The 13,721-nt window shown below is 30.8% G+C and overlaps 1 protein-coding gene across 1 annotated transcript in view; it reads right to left on the bottom strand.

Annotated features, from left to right (window-relative positions):
• LOC129218713 (nephrin-like) overlaps positions 1 to 13,721 on the bottom strand; it is a 122,201-nt gene that overhangs the window by 67,539 nt on the left and 40,941 nt on the right. Inside the window, exon 5 of the mRNA XM_054853036.1 lies at positions 7,972 to 8,283. Within this exon, the coding sequence (XP_054709011.1) occupies positions 7,972 to 8,283 (312 nt within the window). The remainder of the gene's footprint in view (positions 1 to 7,971; positions 8,284 to 13,721) is intronic.

The following is a 13,721-nucleotide window of genomic DNA, read 5'->3' as shown; positions in this document are numbered from 1 at the left end:
AAGCATTAAAAAAATCCAATATCTCTCTACAGATTTGGTTAGAACGCACAATCATAATTTACATAGCATATTTCTATGCGCTCATTAACATACTTGTTCACTGTGCGTAAATTCAATTTTTAAAGTAAAATACTTATAAAGCTTTCGTGCCAAATAGGTCATTCAAAACATTAACACCCAATGAACAGAGCAACGGGTTTTGAAGCTTAGCAATTAATTGATGCATCTTTGCAAGGGATAATAAAGATGAATAAGTGGAATAAAGAAATATGTATTCAAATAGAACGATATGAAAATAAAAAAGTATTGAATAAAATCATTTAAATTCTGAACTGCAATCAGAACTTGGAAAATTCATGGTACATTAAAGACAGTTGAATCTCATTAAAGCAGCTGTTTTGAGTAAAAATAGGATTCACTACTTCATTAAAATAATTAGCATCTTAAGGGATAAAAAAATGAGACAAATGGAAATGATTTTGAGTTCATTTTACTGGAAAAGTTCACAATCTCATTTAATGAACTAGTTTAAATAGTTATAAGTATTTCGCTTTGTAATGTTTTGACAATTTATACCTTTCTTTTATCATATATTATTCCTTTAAAAGAACACTTGCGATTTTTTTAAATGTGTTATTCTAACAATTTGTTGGATTTTTAGCACCAGTAAATGTAGTTCTTGTTGGGAATTGATAATAAACCCTTTAAGATTATCTGTTCGAAGTAACGGGACATTGTAAACTCTTTTTTCATAAACTATATATGTGTGGTAAAATATGTATTATTTGTTGAAAACTGGTTTGGAAGAAGAAAAAAGAAGAAAGATTAGTGATTTTAGACGAATTATGGTTGGAAGCACGGGTAATTCAAGGTAATGAAAGACAAAAATTGAAAATTTCTGTGAATGTAATAGTTCCACAGACGTTGTTTAGTAAACTAATTATAGTAGTTGGAAATTAGTTTTTCACTTCATAGCAAACTTTAAATTTACAACGAATGCGACAAAAAAGTCTTCTTTTTATTGATCTCATTCATGATCATAATCAGATATTATTTATTCAAATTATTTTGAGTTTAAAAAAAAGAGAAAGAAAAACAAGTTTAAATATTGAAATATTATTTATTGATGTTCCGAAACCAGATCATTATGCATGATAATTAAAACAAAAACAAGAAAAAACAACAACATTGTCATTTGCTTGCAATGTTTAGAGTCGGCAATTTCTTGTGGAACATAGGTTTTCATCACATTAAGTTTTTTTTTTTAAAGCACGGATATTCAATCTTCTAAGACGTATATCCATTTCAGATTTTCTAATGATAGGCTATATTTTTCTTTAACACAGTTATAACTGCACAAGCCTTTCCGTCAAACAACATTTGTAACACATTGCCAAACTGAACGTGCTTAAAATAATTATATTTCGAATACGGTAATTAAATTACCTAAATGCCGAAAGCTTCTTTGAATGAAAAGGTTTACTTCCTTTTATGGAGATTTCAGCTCTTTTTGGGCTGTTTTCTTTTCTTTTTTTTTTCAATTACATCTATCCAAATTAAATTAGAATATGTCGATAACTTAGTCGTTTTGTGATTAACTGAGATATTTAGGAAAACTTCCCAAATATTTTAAACCAAAATACAAAAAAAAAAATGTATAGCAGGAATATTTTAAACATGTTTAATTACTTACAAAGAATATCTTCGCCTCAGAGCAAAAGTAAGATATCTTCGTGTTATTTCTGGGATTAGATATCTACTGATGCTCTGAGGCGACGATATTTTTTACACCATCATCCAATTAAGGTATTAAATATCAAGTACCAACCTTTATTAAAAATGAAAAATAATGATATCAAACGCAGGAAGGACGAAAACGAGAAAGGTAATAATGAAATAAACCTTTAATGCTTACGGTTTAAATGTTGAGGCTATTTTTATCTCACATTTACTACTTTCTCGTAAAATTGCAATAAAACGTTAATGATAATTTTACGTAATTTATGGACGAGATTATTTTCTTAATGAATGCTGTACCTTTTTTTTCTTGTAAAACAGACATCTCTGTGACATTAATTCTGTAATTTTCAGAGACAATTCAGTGTTTAACACAATCAATCAATATTTTTTTCCTTCATGAAGAAATGACACTTTGCCTTTTCTTAACAAGCAATAAAAGAGTCGGAGACAGAAATTAAGGATGATTGAAACCCTATACTATGAAACGAATAAAAGGCTTTAAAAGGCTATAAATGAAATGAATAGAGAGTTTTAAATTAGATTGGATTTCAACTTAAGATTGTAGTAGAGGGGCAACACTCATTATTTATTTTTATTGTTGTCGCTAGTGCAGTTCATTCGGACATAGGCTGTGCCTTTGCTATTCGTCTCTGGAGAACCAATGATTCGAGAAAATATTGCTCCAATCATCAGCTAAAATTTTAACTGCATTGCAGTTAAACCGAAGTGGAGTCTGTATTATTCTCAACTGCTGCCATAAAAGCAGTTTCAAGTAGCCTGTTACGCAGTTTTTCGGAAGTCATTAAGCTGTAATTTCATAAGGTCTCATAATTTTACGGAAATTGGATACTGCTAATATTTCTAAATTTTAATTCAAACCATGCCAAGTTTTTGAATTAATATTACAATTTAGTCATGTAGAAAAATGTCTTTTTTTCTTATTTGGTTTTAAAAATTAAATTTATCAGAAAAAAAGGTGTTTATTAGATTTTTTGTCTTGTCTGGCGATGTTTCATTTTTCTCTTTTGAATCTAACATTAAGGTTTTTCTTTTAAATTTATATATAGATATAGAGTATACTTTCATTTGTTTACTTATTTTGCTACTAAGCGTTCTTGATGTTTTTACTGAATTTAATGCTTTTATTCAAGAACATCATTTTAAACATTTTTACTTTTCTGTATTACAGCTTAGAGGGGAAGTTAAAAAAATAGTAAAAAACTGTAGGTTTTTTTAAAATTGATTTTACATCTTGTGTTATTATTTCAACGTATCTCTTCGGAAGAAAATCTATCTAATCGAACAAGATTTTTAATTTGTTGATGGACGTTTGCAGTAACGTGATACTGAACAATAACGAAAATTATCATGCATAAAAATTTGAAAAAACATTTTTAAAAGCATATTTTGAAGGAGGCTTTATTTTATGTCGGAGTGTTATTTTCTATGGCTTATGGTTTTCCTGCATATTTCTAATTTTCTTGTTTATGTACTATTCTTACAATTTAGATGACTGAATTTACAGTTGTTGGATTGAATATCTCTGTTTACGATTTTGGTTTAGTTACCAGAAATAACTAAGCGAATCTTTCTGATAAAACATTCTTTGTTTTTTTACATTTGTTAGTGAAATTTTTGCATCAATAATTCTCATTACTTGATTAGATTTAAATACGTGTTACAAGACAGTTACAGATGCACTGCTTAAGATCCTACCAATGGTATGTCGATATTTTAAATTTCCGTCCTTATTTATTCACTGCTTCTACACTGCCATTTAAGTTATAGTTAACTTAATCCATATATATATATATATATGTGTGTGTGTGTGTATAAAGTAAAAAAAGTCCATTTGATTGTCTGTTTATAATGCCCAGATTATCAACTACGCAGCATCTGCAGTCCCGAAGTTCAGCACAAAATCATGAATCCTCGAACTAATTTTTAATCCATGAAGCTAATTTTTAGAAATTCAATTTTGTTCTGCTTTTTTTTCCAATGTTTAGCCAAATTTTATGTAAGTTTTAATCTTGAAGTGAACTAGAATGGGAGTTATAAGTGTTTATTAACAAAAATCGTTGGACTAACTAATCCACCAAACCTATGGTAGTTCCGAAAATGCTCTTGTAACCGTGGTTAAAATCATTGGTGCAAATTTAAATTAAAGCCCATGGATCTTTGAGGAGAAGGATTTCATACGGATTTCAACCCTATTCTAATGGTAATATTTAGGAGTTCTATCTCGATGAAGATGTCGACGGAAATGGTGATAGTACTCTGATGTTTTTAGCCTAAGTATTTGATGTTCAAATGATTTTCATAAGAGCTGTAAATGGAAGTTAAGAAAAAAACTGTTGTCATCGTTTTTAACAGAGTTTCTAAGTCAGGTTGTTATGTTGGGGGATAGTAGTAACCCTTACAAATTATGATTTCAAGTGTTATTTAGAGATGGTAATGCTTCCCCCAAAATAGGATTGCGCTATCCAGCTTTATTTAGAATTTTTCAGTAAAAACTTGAGTATAGTTTGAGCATTAAATTTATTAGAATCAAAACATTTTTTTAAATCACTGACATCGTTTTTCTTCTAATTGCGTCAAACGTGGTGTCTATAAATTTCAAGGACCATTAAGTAGCTCCATAAGTATAATTTCAATGTAAAAACATTATTAAATGTTCTTTAAAGCGAAATATTTAAAAGATAAAAAAGGGCCATTTTTTTACAAACCTTAGTAAAAAAATAAATTAGTCATGCCTTATTAATTAATGAAATTCGCTATTTCATCTTTTAGTGGATTTTTTTACAGCAAAAGAGCTGACTTACTAGAAAAAAGCGTTCTGAGAGTGTTTTATAAATACGCGTAAATTTGTAATTAAGTGTTAAGAACAAAAGTGTCCTAATGGATTTTTTTCTGAAGTGAGGAAATTAGCGTCCGTATACGTTTTAAATACTTCTTTAAGTGTAAACACATTGTTGGATTTAGGAAAAAAAAACAAAAAGCACTTGAAAAAAAAAATCTTTAGAAGGCAAAATGAAGGTGCGAACTCATTCGGCAAAAAACAAAAACGCAAACCGTAAAAAAGGCAGTCATATAAAATAAGAACAAAAATCTAGAATATTCGTGACGCAAAAAACATCAACTCTCAAGAAAAGAATACCAAATCACTCTCTAGCATAAAAAATACACAAAAGATCGTAATTAGAAAATCATTGGAACATTTTCAAGCTATTAAGTGTTTATCGACCTTAAAACTTCTCTTGCTTGTTTCTTTATGCTGCGAAATACGAAATTGCTTCTCTTAGCCCAATGAGCTTTCACCATGGCTTTTGTAATTCTAAAGTTAAGGTTGCACATAGTTTCGATGTCAGAGAGTTTGTTAGAAAGATAAGCAAAAGCCGGTAAACTATTAATAGCTAATTTTAAAAGGTATTTGACTTAAAGTTATGTCCGGATTATTTGATGTCAAGAATGAGTTTTTAAAAGGACAATCCTAGCTTTAAGATTTTGTTGATTACGCACGAATTATGCATTATATTTAACAAACTGGTAGGAAAATACTAACATTTTATTCATTATTGTTGGTTTACATTGACTTTATAATTTGGTTTAAGATTTACTTCTATTTCATTTTCATCACATGTTATTTCTTTCATTTATCGTGTTACGTTTTCAAGATTTGCAGCAATTCAATGCGTAACAAGGAATTCTCTTTAGAGCTAAACATCCCTATTTTCGTGCATGCCAACATTTGTTTTCTAACATTGTATACATTTCTCTCAATCCTTCTTGCCTTACGCTGGGAAACACGAAATTGCGTCTATTGGCCCTATTAGCTTTTAGTATAACGTTTATAATTCGAAAGTTTAAAGTTGCACATAGTTTCTTCGTCAGAGAGTTTGTCAGAAAATGAGCAAGCGTTTTTGAAATACACCCAAATCTGTTTTTGTGTGGTGGATAGGGACCGCATAAAAAAATCGCACCAAAAAAAATCGCCCACAACTTCACGAGTGGCTATAAAAAGTTGTTTTCGCTACAGAGTTAACGATATTTTTTTTATGCGGCGGACAGGGACCGCATAAGAAAAATCTCAAGCAGAAAATAACCCCAAAAAAGTATGAAATAACTAGGAATTGCTCCATTAAACGAAATAAAAATAAACCAATTGATGTTAATTTTGCCGAATATTCATGCAGACAAAATTTCCCGAATAAGGAAATTTTTGGGCGGTCACACACAGTGACCTTCCATCGGAGTGCCCCTGTCGTATCTTGAAGATACTGCCGCGCACTCGTTATATGAATTATTTCGTCAATTGAGTCCCAATCTGATTGAAATTTTCATACACTGCAAAAAAAAAAAGCGTAAAACAGGTTTGATTGTGTTTTAATATTTCATTTTAAAAGGTATTTGATTTTAAATAGTGTCGGGACTTTTGGATGTAAAGAATGATTGTTCAAACGCACAAGCCTAACTTCAAGATTTGGTACTTAGGCACACTCCAACTGCATATTTTGTCTCAAGAAACAAGCATAAAATATTAGTATTCTTTTCGTTATTTTTGAACGTAAGTGTTATTTGGCTTGAGATCAACTGCACTATCTTTCATTTTTTGAACTTGCTATTTCTTTTATTTATCCCGATACGTTACGATATGCAGCCATAAAATGCATAACAAGAAAGTCCGCCTTGAACTAAACAAACCTCTTTTCTCGAATACGAGTATCAATTTTCTACTATTAGACAAATATCTCGCTCAATTGGTTTAGGCTACACTTACTTCAAACTTCCTTTAAACTAATTAAACCTTTAAAACTGATTTCTAAAAAAAAAAAAAAAATCATCTTTATGTAAAAAGAAAATTATTACCATAAAACCAATATCAAATTCATTCTATTGGGCAGTACTATTCTCTAAATTGCAACTAAAAAAACACCAATTGTAAATCTAAATAAAAAAAAATAAATAAATAAGTAAAAACACATTTCTTCCAAACAATAAAAAATAATGAATAACAAAAGGAAGGAAGAGCAGTTTTATGCAATACAGCAGAAAATCTTTCAGTTTTTCTATGAAAATCCCCCCCTCCTCCCACAAAAAAAAGTTTATGAAAATAATTATTTCGGGTGAAAAAAATAAGTTGGCTTTTACTTGGTTGTTAAGCTTTGGAATGAAAATACATCGGCAACCACTTGAGCATTGAATTTCCCTTCACTGATCACAATCAATCTCCAGTTTTCACCTATGTTATTGGCGGAATTCTAATAACATTAGAGTAATATTATATTGGATATACTAATGATGTCAGAAATAGTCATCTGTTCTAATATTATTCGAAACACCATGGGAATAGTATTTTCCTATTATTAACAATTATTTTAATTTTTTGATTCGAATATATATACATATATATATATATATATATATATATATATATATATATATATATATATATATATATATATATATATATATATATATATATGCAGGGTGCCCTGAAAAAGACTGACTGTTTTTAAAAATTTATAACAGGAAAATGGTAAATGATAAAAACATAGTTCTTATTCATGTGGTGGTTTCGTAAATTTTTTCCCCTGAGTTCCAAATTTCAGTTGAAAATTTTTCCAATAGATGGCACTGCAGGTAGTAAGCCCGTAAATCAGAAAAAAATAGAAAATTACATCATATTTTTTTCGAAAATAATGAACAAAAGAACAAAACAATATTTTCAAACAATCGTCGGCTGTAATTCCATGTCGCAATCGTCGGAAAAATCGGTGAATTTCAGTTTTTCTTTTTTGAGTTACTATGTGCAGCGCCATTTTTGAAAAAATTTTGAACTAAAATTTGGAACTCTGAGGGAGAAAATGTAGGGCCCACCACATGAATTTTCTGCAAGAATTTGTTTTTTTATCATTAACCATTCTCCTGTTGTAAATTTTTGAAAACAGTCAGTCTTTTTAAGGACACCCTGTATATATATATATATATATATATATATATAGTCTCTGTAGGTTTTTTGATTCCTCAGTGCAAAGAATATTAATTTTTACTGCTTAGTTTTTTTTAGCAAAAGACGTTTGAATTCGTACCGTAGGGCCTAATATTTGAAATTTTTTTAAATTGTTAAAAACTGCCCTATAAATACCCAAATTACAACATATTTTTACGCATACATTCCAATATAAAGGTATTTTTTAGAAAAGCTTTCATAATGAAATATTATATACTTACTCTTTTGAACAATGGTGAAGGTGACGTAATCGTGGCCCAGTTGGTTTCCAGCAATGCACGTATAAATACCATAATCCGATGAACGAATTGCTTTAACTACCAAATTGTTGCACCATTCCGTGTTGCTCTTTTGCTCAGTCAGCATACTGTATTTTTGCGAGTCCAGAGTTTTTGGTGTTATTGTAGTTCCATTAAAAGACCACGTGAAGGAGGCTCTAGGATAACTTTCAGCAGAACACTTAAGTTGAACCTCATCTTCTTCGTCTGCAGCAGTAAGGCGTTGTACAGATTTCTTGGAAATCGTAGGACGATCTACAAGACAATAAAAAAATGTGACAGAGAATTTAACAGTACGATATCTAGCAGGACATTTTCCTGAGTATCTATTTTTGAAAATTTTTGTGATTTAAACTTTTCTACTGAATTGTTATTTTGTGGCAAAATTGCTCTATATTGTTATTTGTAATTAAGCTAAAGAAACAATATTAATCCGTCAAAACATTTGAAATTGTGATATTTAATTGAAACTTGACTAATTACTTGCCTATATTTTTACAATTTTATCGTCTGCAAAATTATCCAAGAAATTGACTACAATAAAGGATTTTATTAAGTAAAGTACATTTTGATATCGGAAGTCTTGCCATGAAAAAAAGAAGAAAAAATATTATTTCTATTATTGTGGCTTTTCAAAAAAAAAAAAAAAAAAAAGGTCAATATACAAAAATTGCAAGTGATTAGTACTGACGAAGAACTTTCAAAACAAAAAACCGTATCGGGCAGTTAGATCATATTTACTAGGAAAAAGATCAGACAGACAAATATACTCGTTCACAATTTTTGTTGAAAAAGTATGTAATATTAGGTTTTTATATTAAATTGTGCACAGTTTCCTGATTTTATTTTGCATTTTTCCTTTAATATATATATATATATATATATATATATATAGTTTTACAGAAAAAGTCAAAAATCGAAGAAGATAAAAATTTTGCGTACATATACATTTGTGAAAAATAAATCAGTTGTTTAATTAACCCAGCAAAAATGCCAAAATATTCAACTTACCACAAAATCTAAATATTACTGCCTTCAATTCACAACTGTAGAAACGTTCCCAAACTGTAACCTTAATCGTAAGTTATGAAAATTAGAAGTTTTTATTTGTAGATTAAATTAATAATGAAGTATTGATCCTTTCCAAATGCAGGAAGTAGAAAGTACTGAGCCTTTTTTCAGATACATTAGATAATATTCATTAACTGAAATTTAAACATTTGCCTAGAAGAAGTTAAAACAGTTTTCTAGGTTCAGTAGGTTTGAGCAGTTGTAACCGCTTTATCACTAGTTCTGTTCTGCATTGTTAATAAATTAGTATCGGAATTTATTCATGACAAAATTACTCTAAATAAATAGGCTTTATACCCACATAACAGTAAATGGCTTTTATGTTATCTAAATGTATATCTTCTGTGTTATGTGTTTTGTTTGACTGTTTTTACTAGATATATTCAGTTGTAGAAATTATACGTTTCCTTCAAAAATTAACCTCTAAATCTATTTCTTTATTTTCTCTCTCTTTTTTTTTGTCATTTGACGAATTGATAACTCGTTTAAAGGTACGTAATTCATTTAAAAGATAAATGAAATATGGGTATCCTTTAACATTAATGTTAATAAAGTCTGCTTCAAGCGTATTTTTTTCTTTTTTGACCTATTTTTGAACGTAAAGTTTTATTTTAACAGTCGCAAAAAAAAAAAAAAAAAAAGAAAAGAAAAAAAAAACCAAAGGCAAATCAACTTTAAAAAAAATGTTTAAATAATTATTAATGCAAAACAAAACAAAATTGCAAGTATAATTTGATTTTACGAGCAAAAGTTGCTTGCAATTCTTTGTTTGACTGCACTGAAGACAGTTTATATATATATATATATATATATATATATATATATATATATATATATATATATATATATATATATATATATATATATATATATATATGCTGATCAGTAAATCTTTTCGCCTGTAAGTAATTTATAATGTGTTGAATAAAGTTTGAAAGGCTAAATGTTAGGGAGTTTTGAAGGGGATTTTGAGGGAATTTGAAGAACCCGATTTAAATCATTTGAAATCGAAAAAAGTCCTTTTACAATAAGAAATTAATTCTATTAAACTATTCATAAGGATTTTGTAACTGTTTCAATATACTACACTTCATTTAGCTTTTATTCAAAAAGTTAAGGAGTACTAAATATTTTAAGTATGAAAATGTTGATTTGGATGAACTGGTACGTGTACTGATTAAAAACGTTGCATTCGTTTCGTAGTAAACATATTTTTTAATTGAAACCAACTGCCTCTTTCTTCAAGCTGCTAATAAGATAAAATAAAAACAAAGTGTCACAAAAATAAAATATTACGAATTTGCTTTTCTCAAAGTGGACCGCATTCAAAAAAAAAAAAAAAAAAAACTCATGGAAATGTTATCGATAGCTTTTATTTTAATGTTGAATAAGTAGTTCAACAACAAGTAAAAAAAATAGCTTCGTCAGTTTTTTAACAACAGGAGTAAATAAGAACACTAAAAACATATTATTGTTATAATCTTTCCAATAAATTGTACATAAAAAACATTCATACAGTTTTATTTTTATTCATTTTTTAACGCACACATATCACTAAGGAAGTTTATAAATGCGAAACAATGCGATATGACAAAATTTTACTAAAGTAATTAGGAATACTTCTTTCTTAAAATATTTTTTATCATGCAACTTTTTTCAAACTTCAATGAGTTTTTCGAAAAAGTATACTGACAAAAAAAGAAAATAAAAAAAAATAAAAAAAATAAACAACAGTCCTACACTTCAAATGCAAAACTTTACTTCATTAAAAATACGTCACTTCAAAAATCATTTGAAAAAGTTCATGTACCAGAAAACGCATTTTTTTCTTTCTTTCTTTTCAGGCTCAAGTTTGTCAATCCGAACACTTCTTTATTTTACCCAATTCAGACAATCTGTAAAACGCCAAACTATTTTCGGGCTTTGAAACGAATTCACGATGAATAAAAGTGATTCAGCAATGCATCCAAGTCATTTCCTGCCCTAGATACATTGCATTATCGGCAGGTTCATTGCAGTTTCTTTTATATAGCTAAAAAAAGACTTTGGGTAAAAATGACGGAACCTTGTTCCTTCTAATGCAGCAAAAAATAAATCTTCATACTTTAGAGCAAAACATATAAACTCAAATGTCCTAACAAAGAGAAAAGTATAAGGATTTCCATTTTACGATTGTATCGGAGCAATAAAGTACACATATGCCTATTTCTTTTTGCAAACCTTGGGTTGGGCAAGAAAATCTTGAAAGTTTGATCAGTACTCCATATAAAAATAAGAAATGTAATCTGAAATCCTGTCAATTTACAATCTTTTCAAACATGCATCTAAGACTTTTTCAAAGCTATCATCTTTTCTAGAAAACTACTCGTGATAAAATAAATTTTAAACCAAGAGTCTCTTATAAACCATTTTAATAATCTTTGATATAGTGTGGAATTAAATACTGTATTGAGTTTCAACAGTAATGAAACATAAATTTTTCTGTAGCGGAAAAAGAAATCCGAGGGGAAAAAAAAAACATGTTTTAGGGTTACAAGGACCTAATTTTCGGAAAACATTTAAATTCAGTAGGTGGGCGTGAAAAATCTTTAACATGTTTAGAAAATAAGCGGAAATAAAAAATTATATGAAAGGCAAGGTTTTTTAGACAGAAAACCAATAGCAATGATAACGATTACTGCATTATATTTTATTAGTTGTTGCTTCTAACGTCATCTTCATCGTGATCACGTAGCACATCACATCAGCAATACTATTAAGTGCTCATCGCATTCAAATTTCCAATAACATAAAAAATATATATATTTTTGCTCTTATAAGGTCCAATAATACGACAATCAGATTAAACGCTGCCCTTTAAAAATATAACCTAACTTTTGAAAAAGTTTTTAGTTATGGTAATAGCCTAGTTTTACCGTCAAAATATTAACAATGCATTATCATTTTGGTCTTTATTTTTAAGAAGAGCACGTAAAAAATAATATCCCATAGCGCGTAGCCAATATAAAATTTAAGAAACGATGTCTTGGGGAAATACAACGTCAAAAAAAAAAAAAAAAAAACGTCAAAGTCGAAACACTCTGTGTAATAACGTTCAATTGGATATATATATATATATATATATATATATATATACACACTGGTGTGAAAAAATTAAGGACGAGACGATTTTTTCAATATAACTTTGTACAAAAGCTTTCCAAATAGCACATTTAATACCGTAAGATCCCCAATACGTAAGCACATGTGTAATGTAAGCAACACTTACTAAAAGAGAAATCAGAGGGATAAAAAGAAGCCTTTTTGAAAAAGTAGCATGGAGCTCAATGCGACTGGAGGCCGAAACATCCCTGTGATGGGTATCCAGCAAGAAACATCCGGTCTTTAGTAGGGGATATGATCTCCCCCGACTGCTAGGCAGGTTTCACAGCGTCTGCCCATGCTGAGAATGAGGGTGTCAATGAGTTGTTGAAGCATTGCTGCCCATTCGTCTTGCAGCGCCAATCGAAGCTCCCGAATCGTTACTGGTGGTAAGGTACGAGCTGCCAAGCGTCTGCCTAGAAAATCCCATACATGCTCGATGGGATTGATATCCGGAGATCGTGCCGGCTAATCCATACGTTCAATATCCTCACTCTCTACAAGCTATTCGGCAGCTACTGTGCGATGACATGGTGCATTGTCGTCCATGAAAAGGAACTGTGGACCCATAGCGCCTCTAAAAAGACGCACATATGGAAGAAGAATCTCGTTACAATAACGGGTCCCGTTAACTGAACCTGCGTCGAGGATGTGAAGGTCTGTACGACTACCAAGCATGATGCCTCCCCAAACGAGAACACCGCGACCTCCATACCTGTCCCTTTCAATGATGTTAGAGGGATGATTGCGGCCTCCCCGCTCTCTTCAGGTGAGTATGCGATGAGAATCGCTACTCAGACTGAATCTGCTCTCATCTGTAAAGAGTACTCGTCCCCATTCATTGTCTCTTCAATTCCGGTGTTCCCGGCACCACAGAGAACGCCTTCTCCGATGGGCAGGCGTTAGAAGTACACACCGTATAGGGCGTCGTGCAAACAGACCACCATCGTGCAGTCTTCTGGCCACGATAAAACGCGATATCGGTCGTCCAGTCGCCTGTGTCGTGTGTCTAGCGATTTCTCCCGCTGTCTGCCGCCTGTTTTTTCTGCCCTGTAAGACACAATACCGGTCATCTGCGGGTGTGGTTCCTCGTGGACGACCACTACTGAACCCCCGGATAGCTGTTTCTGTAGTTTCAAATTGTCTCCAAACTCGTGAAACGATGCTGTGAGCAATTCCGATTTCTGCAGATGCACTTGTCACACTGCGGCCTTCCTCCAACTTCCCAATGATTCGATCTCGGGTAAAAGCATCCAGATGTCGTCCAACAGATTGATTATTCGCCATTTTTCGCTGAGGCAGCAGCTCAGTGTGATTTTAACTGCTATACGGCGTGCAATCTCTTTGCCAGAAATACTGATCTTACACCGACAACATGCTTTATACTACTCAGACACTCCCCCATTACGTCTGCCTGCATATCTGCGCATGTGCTATCGTACATCACCTTACTTAGTCTCCTGATTGGTCTTTCTGTCCAC

The sequence above is a fragment of the Uloborus diversus genome, chromosome 3 (assembly GCF_026930045.1).
Source record: "Uloborus diversus isolate 005 chromosome 3, Udiv.v.3.1, whole genome shotgun sequence".
In the NCBI taxonomy this organism is placed as follows: Eukaryota; Metazoa; Arthropoda; class Arachnida; order Araneae; family Uloboridae; genus Uloborus; species Uloborus diversus.
The sequence above is the reverse complement of the archived record's forward strand: the minus strand, read 5'-3'. Positions and strand labels throughout refer to the sequence as shown.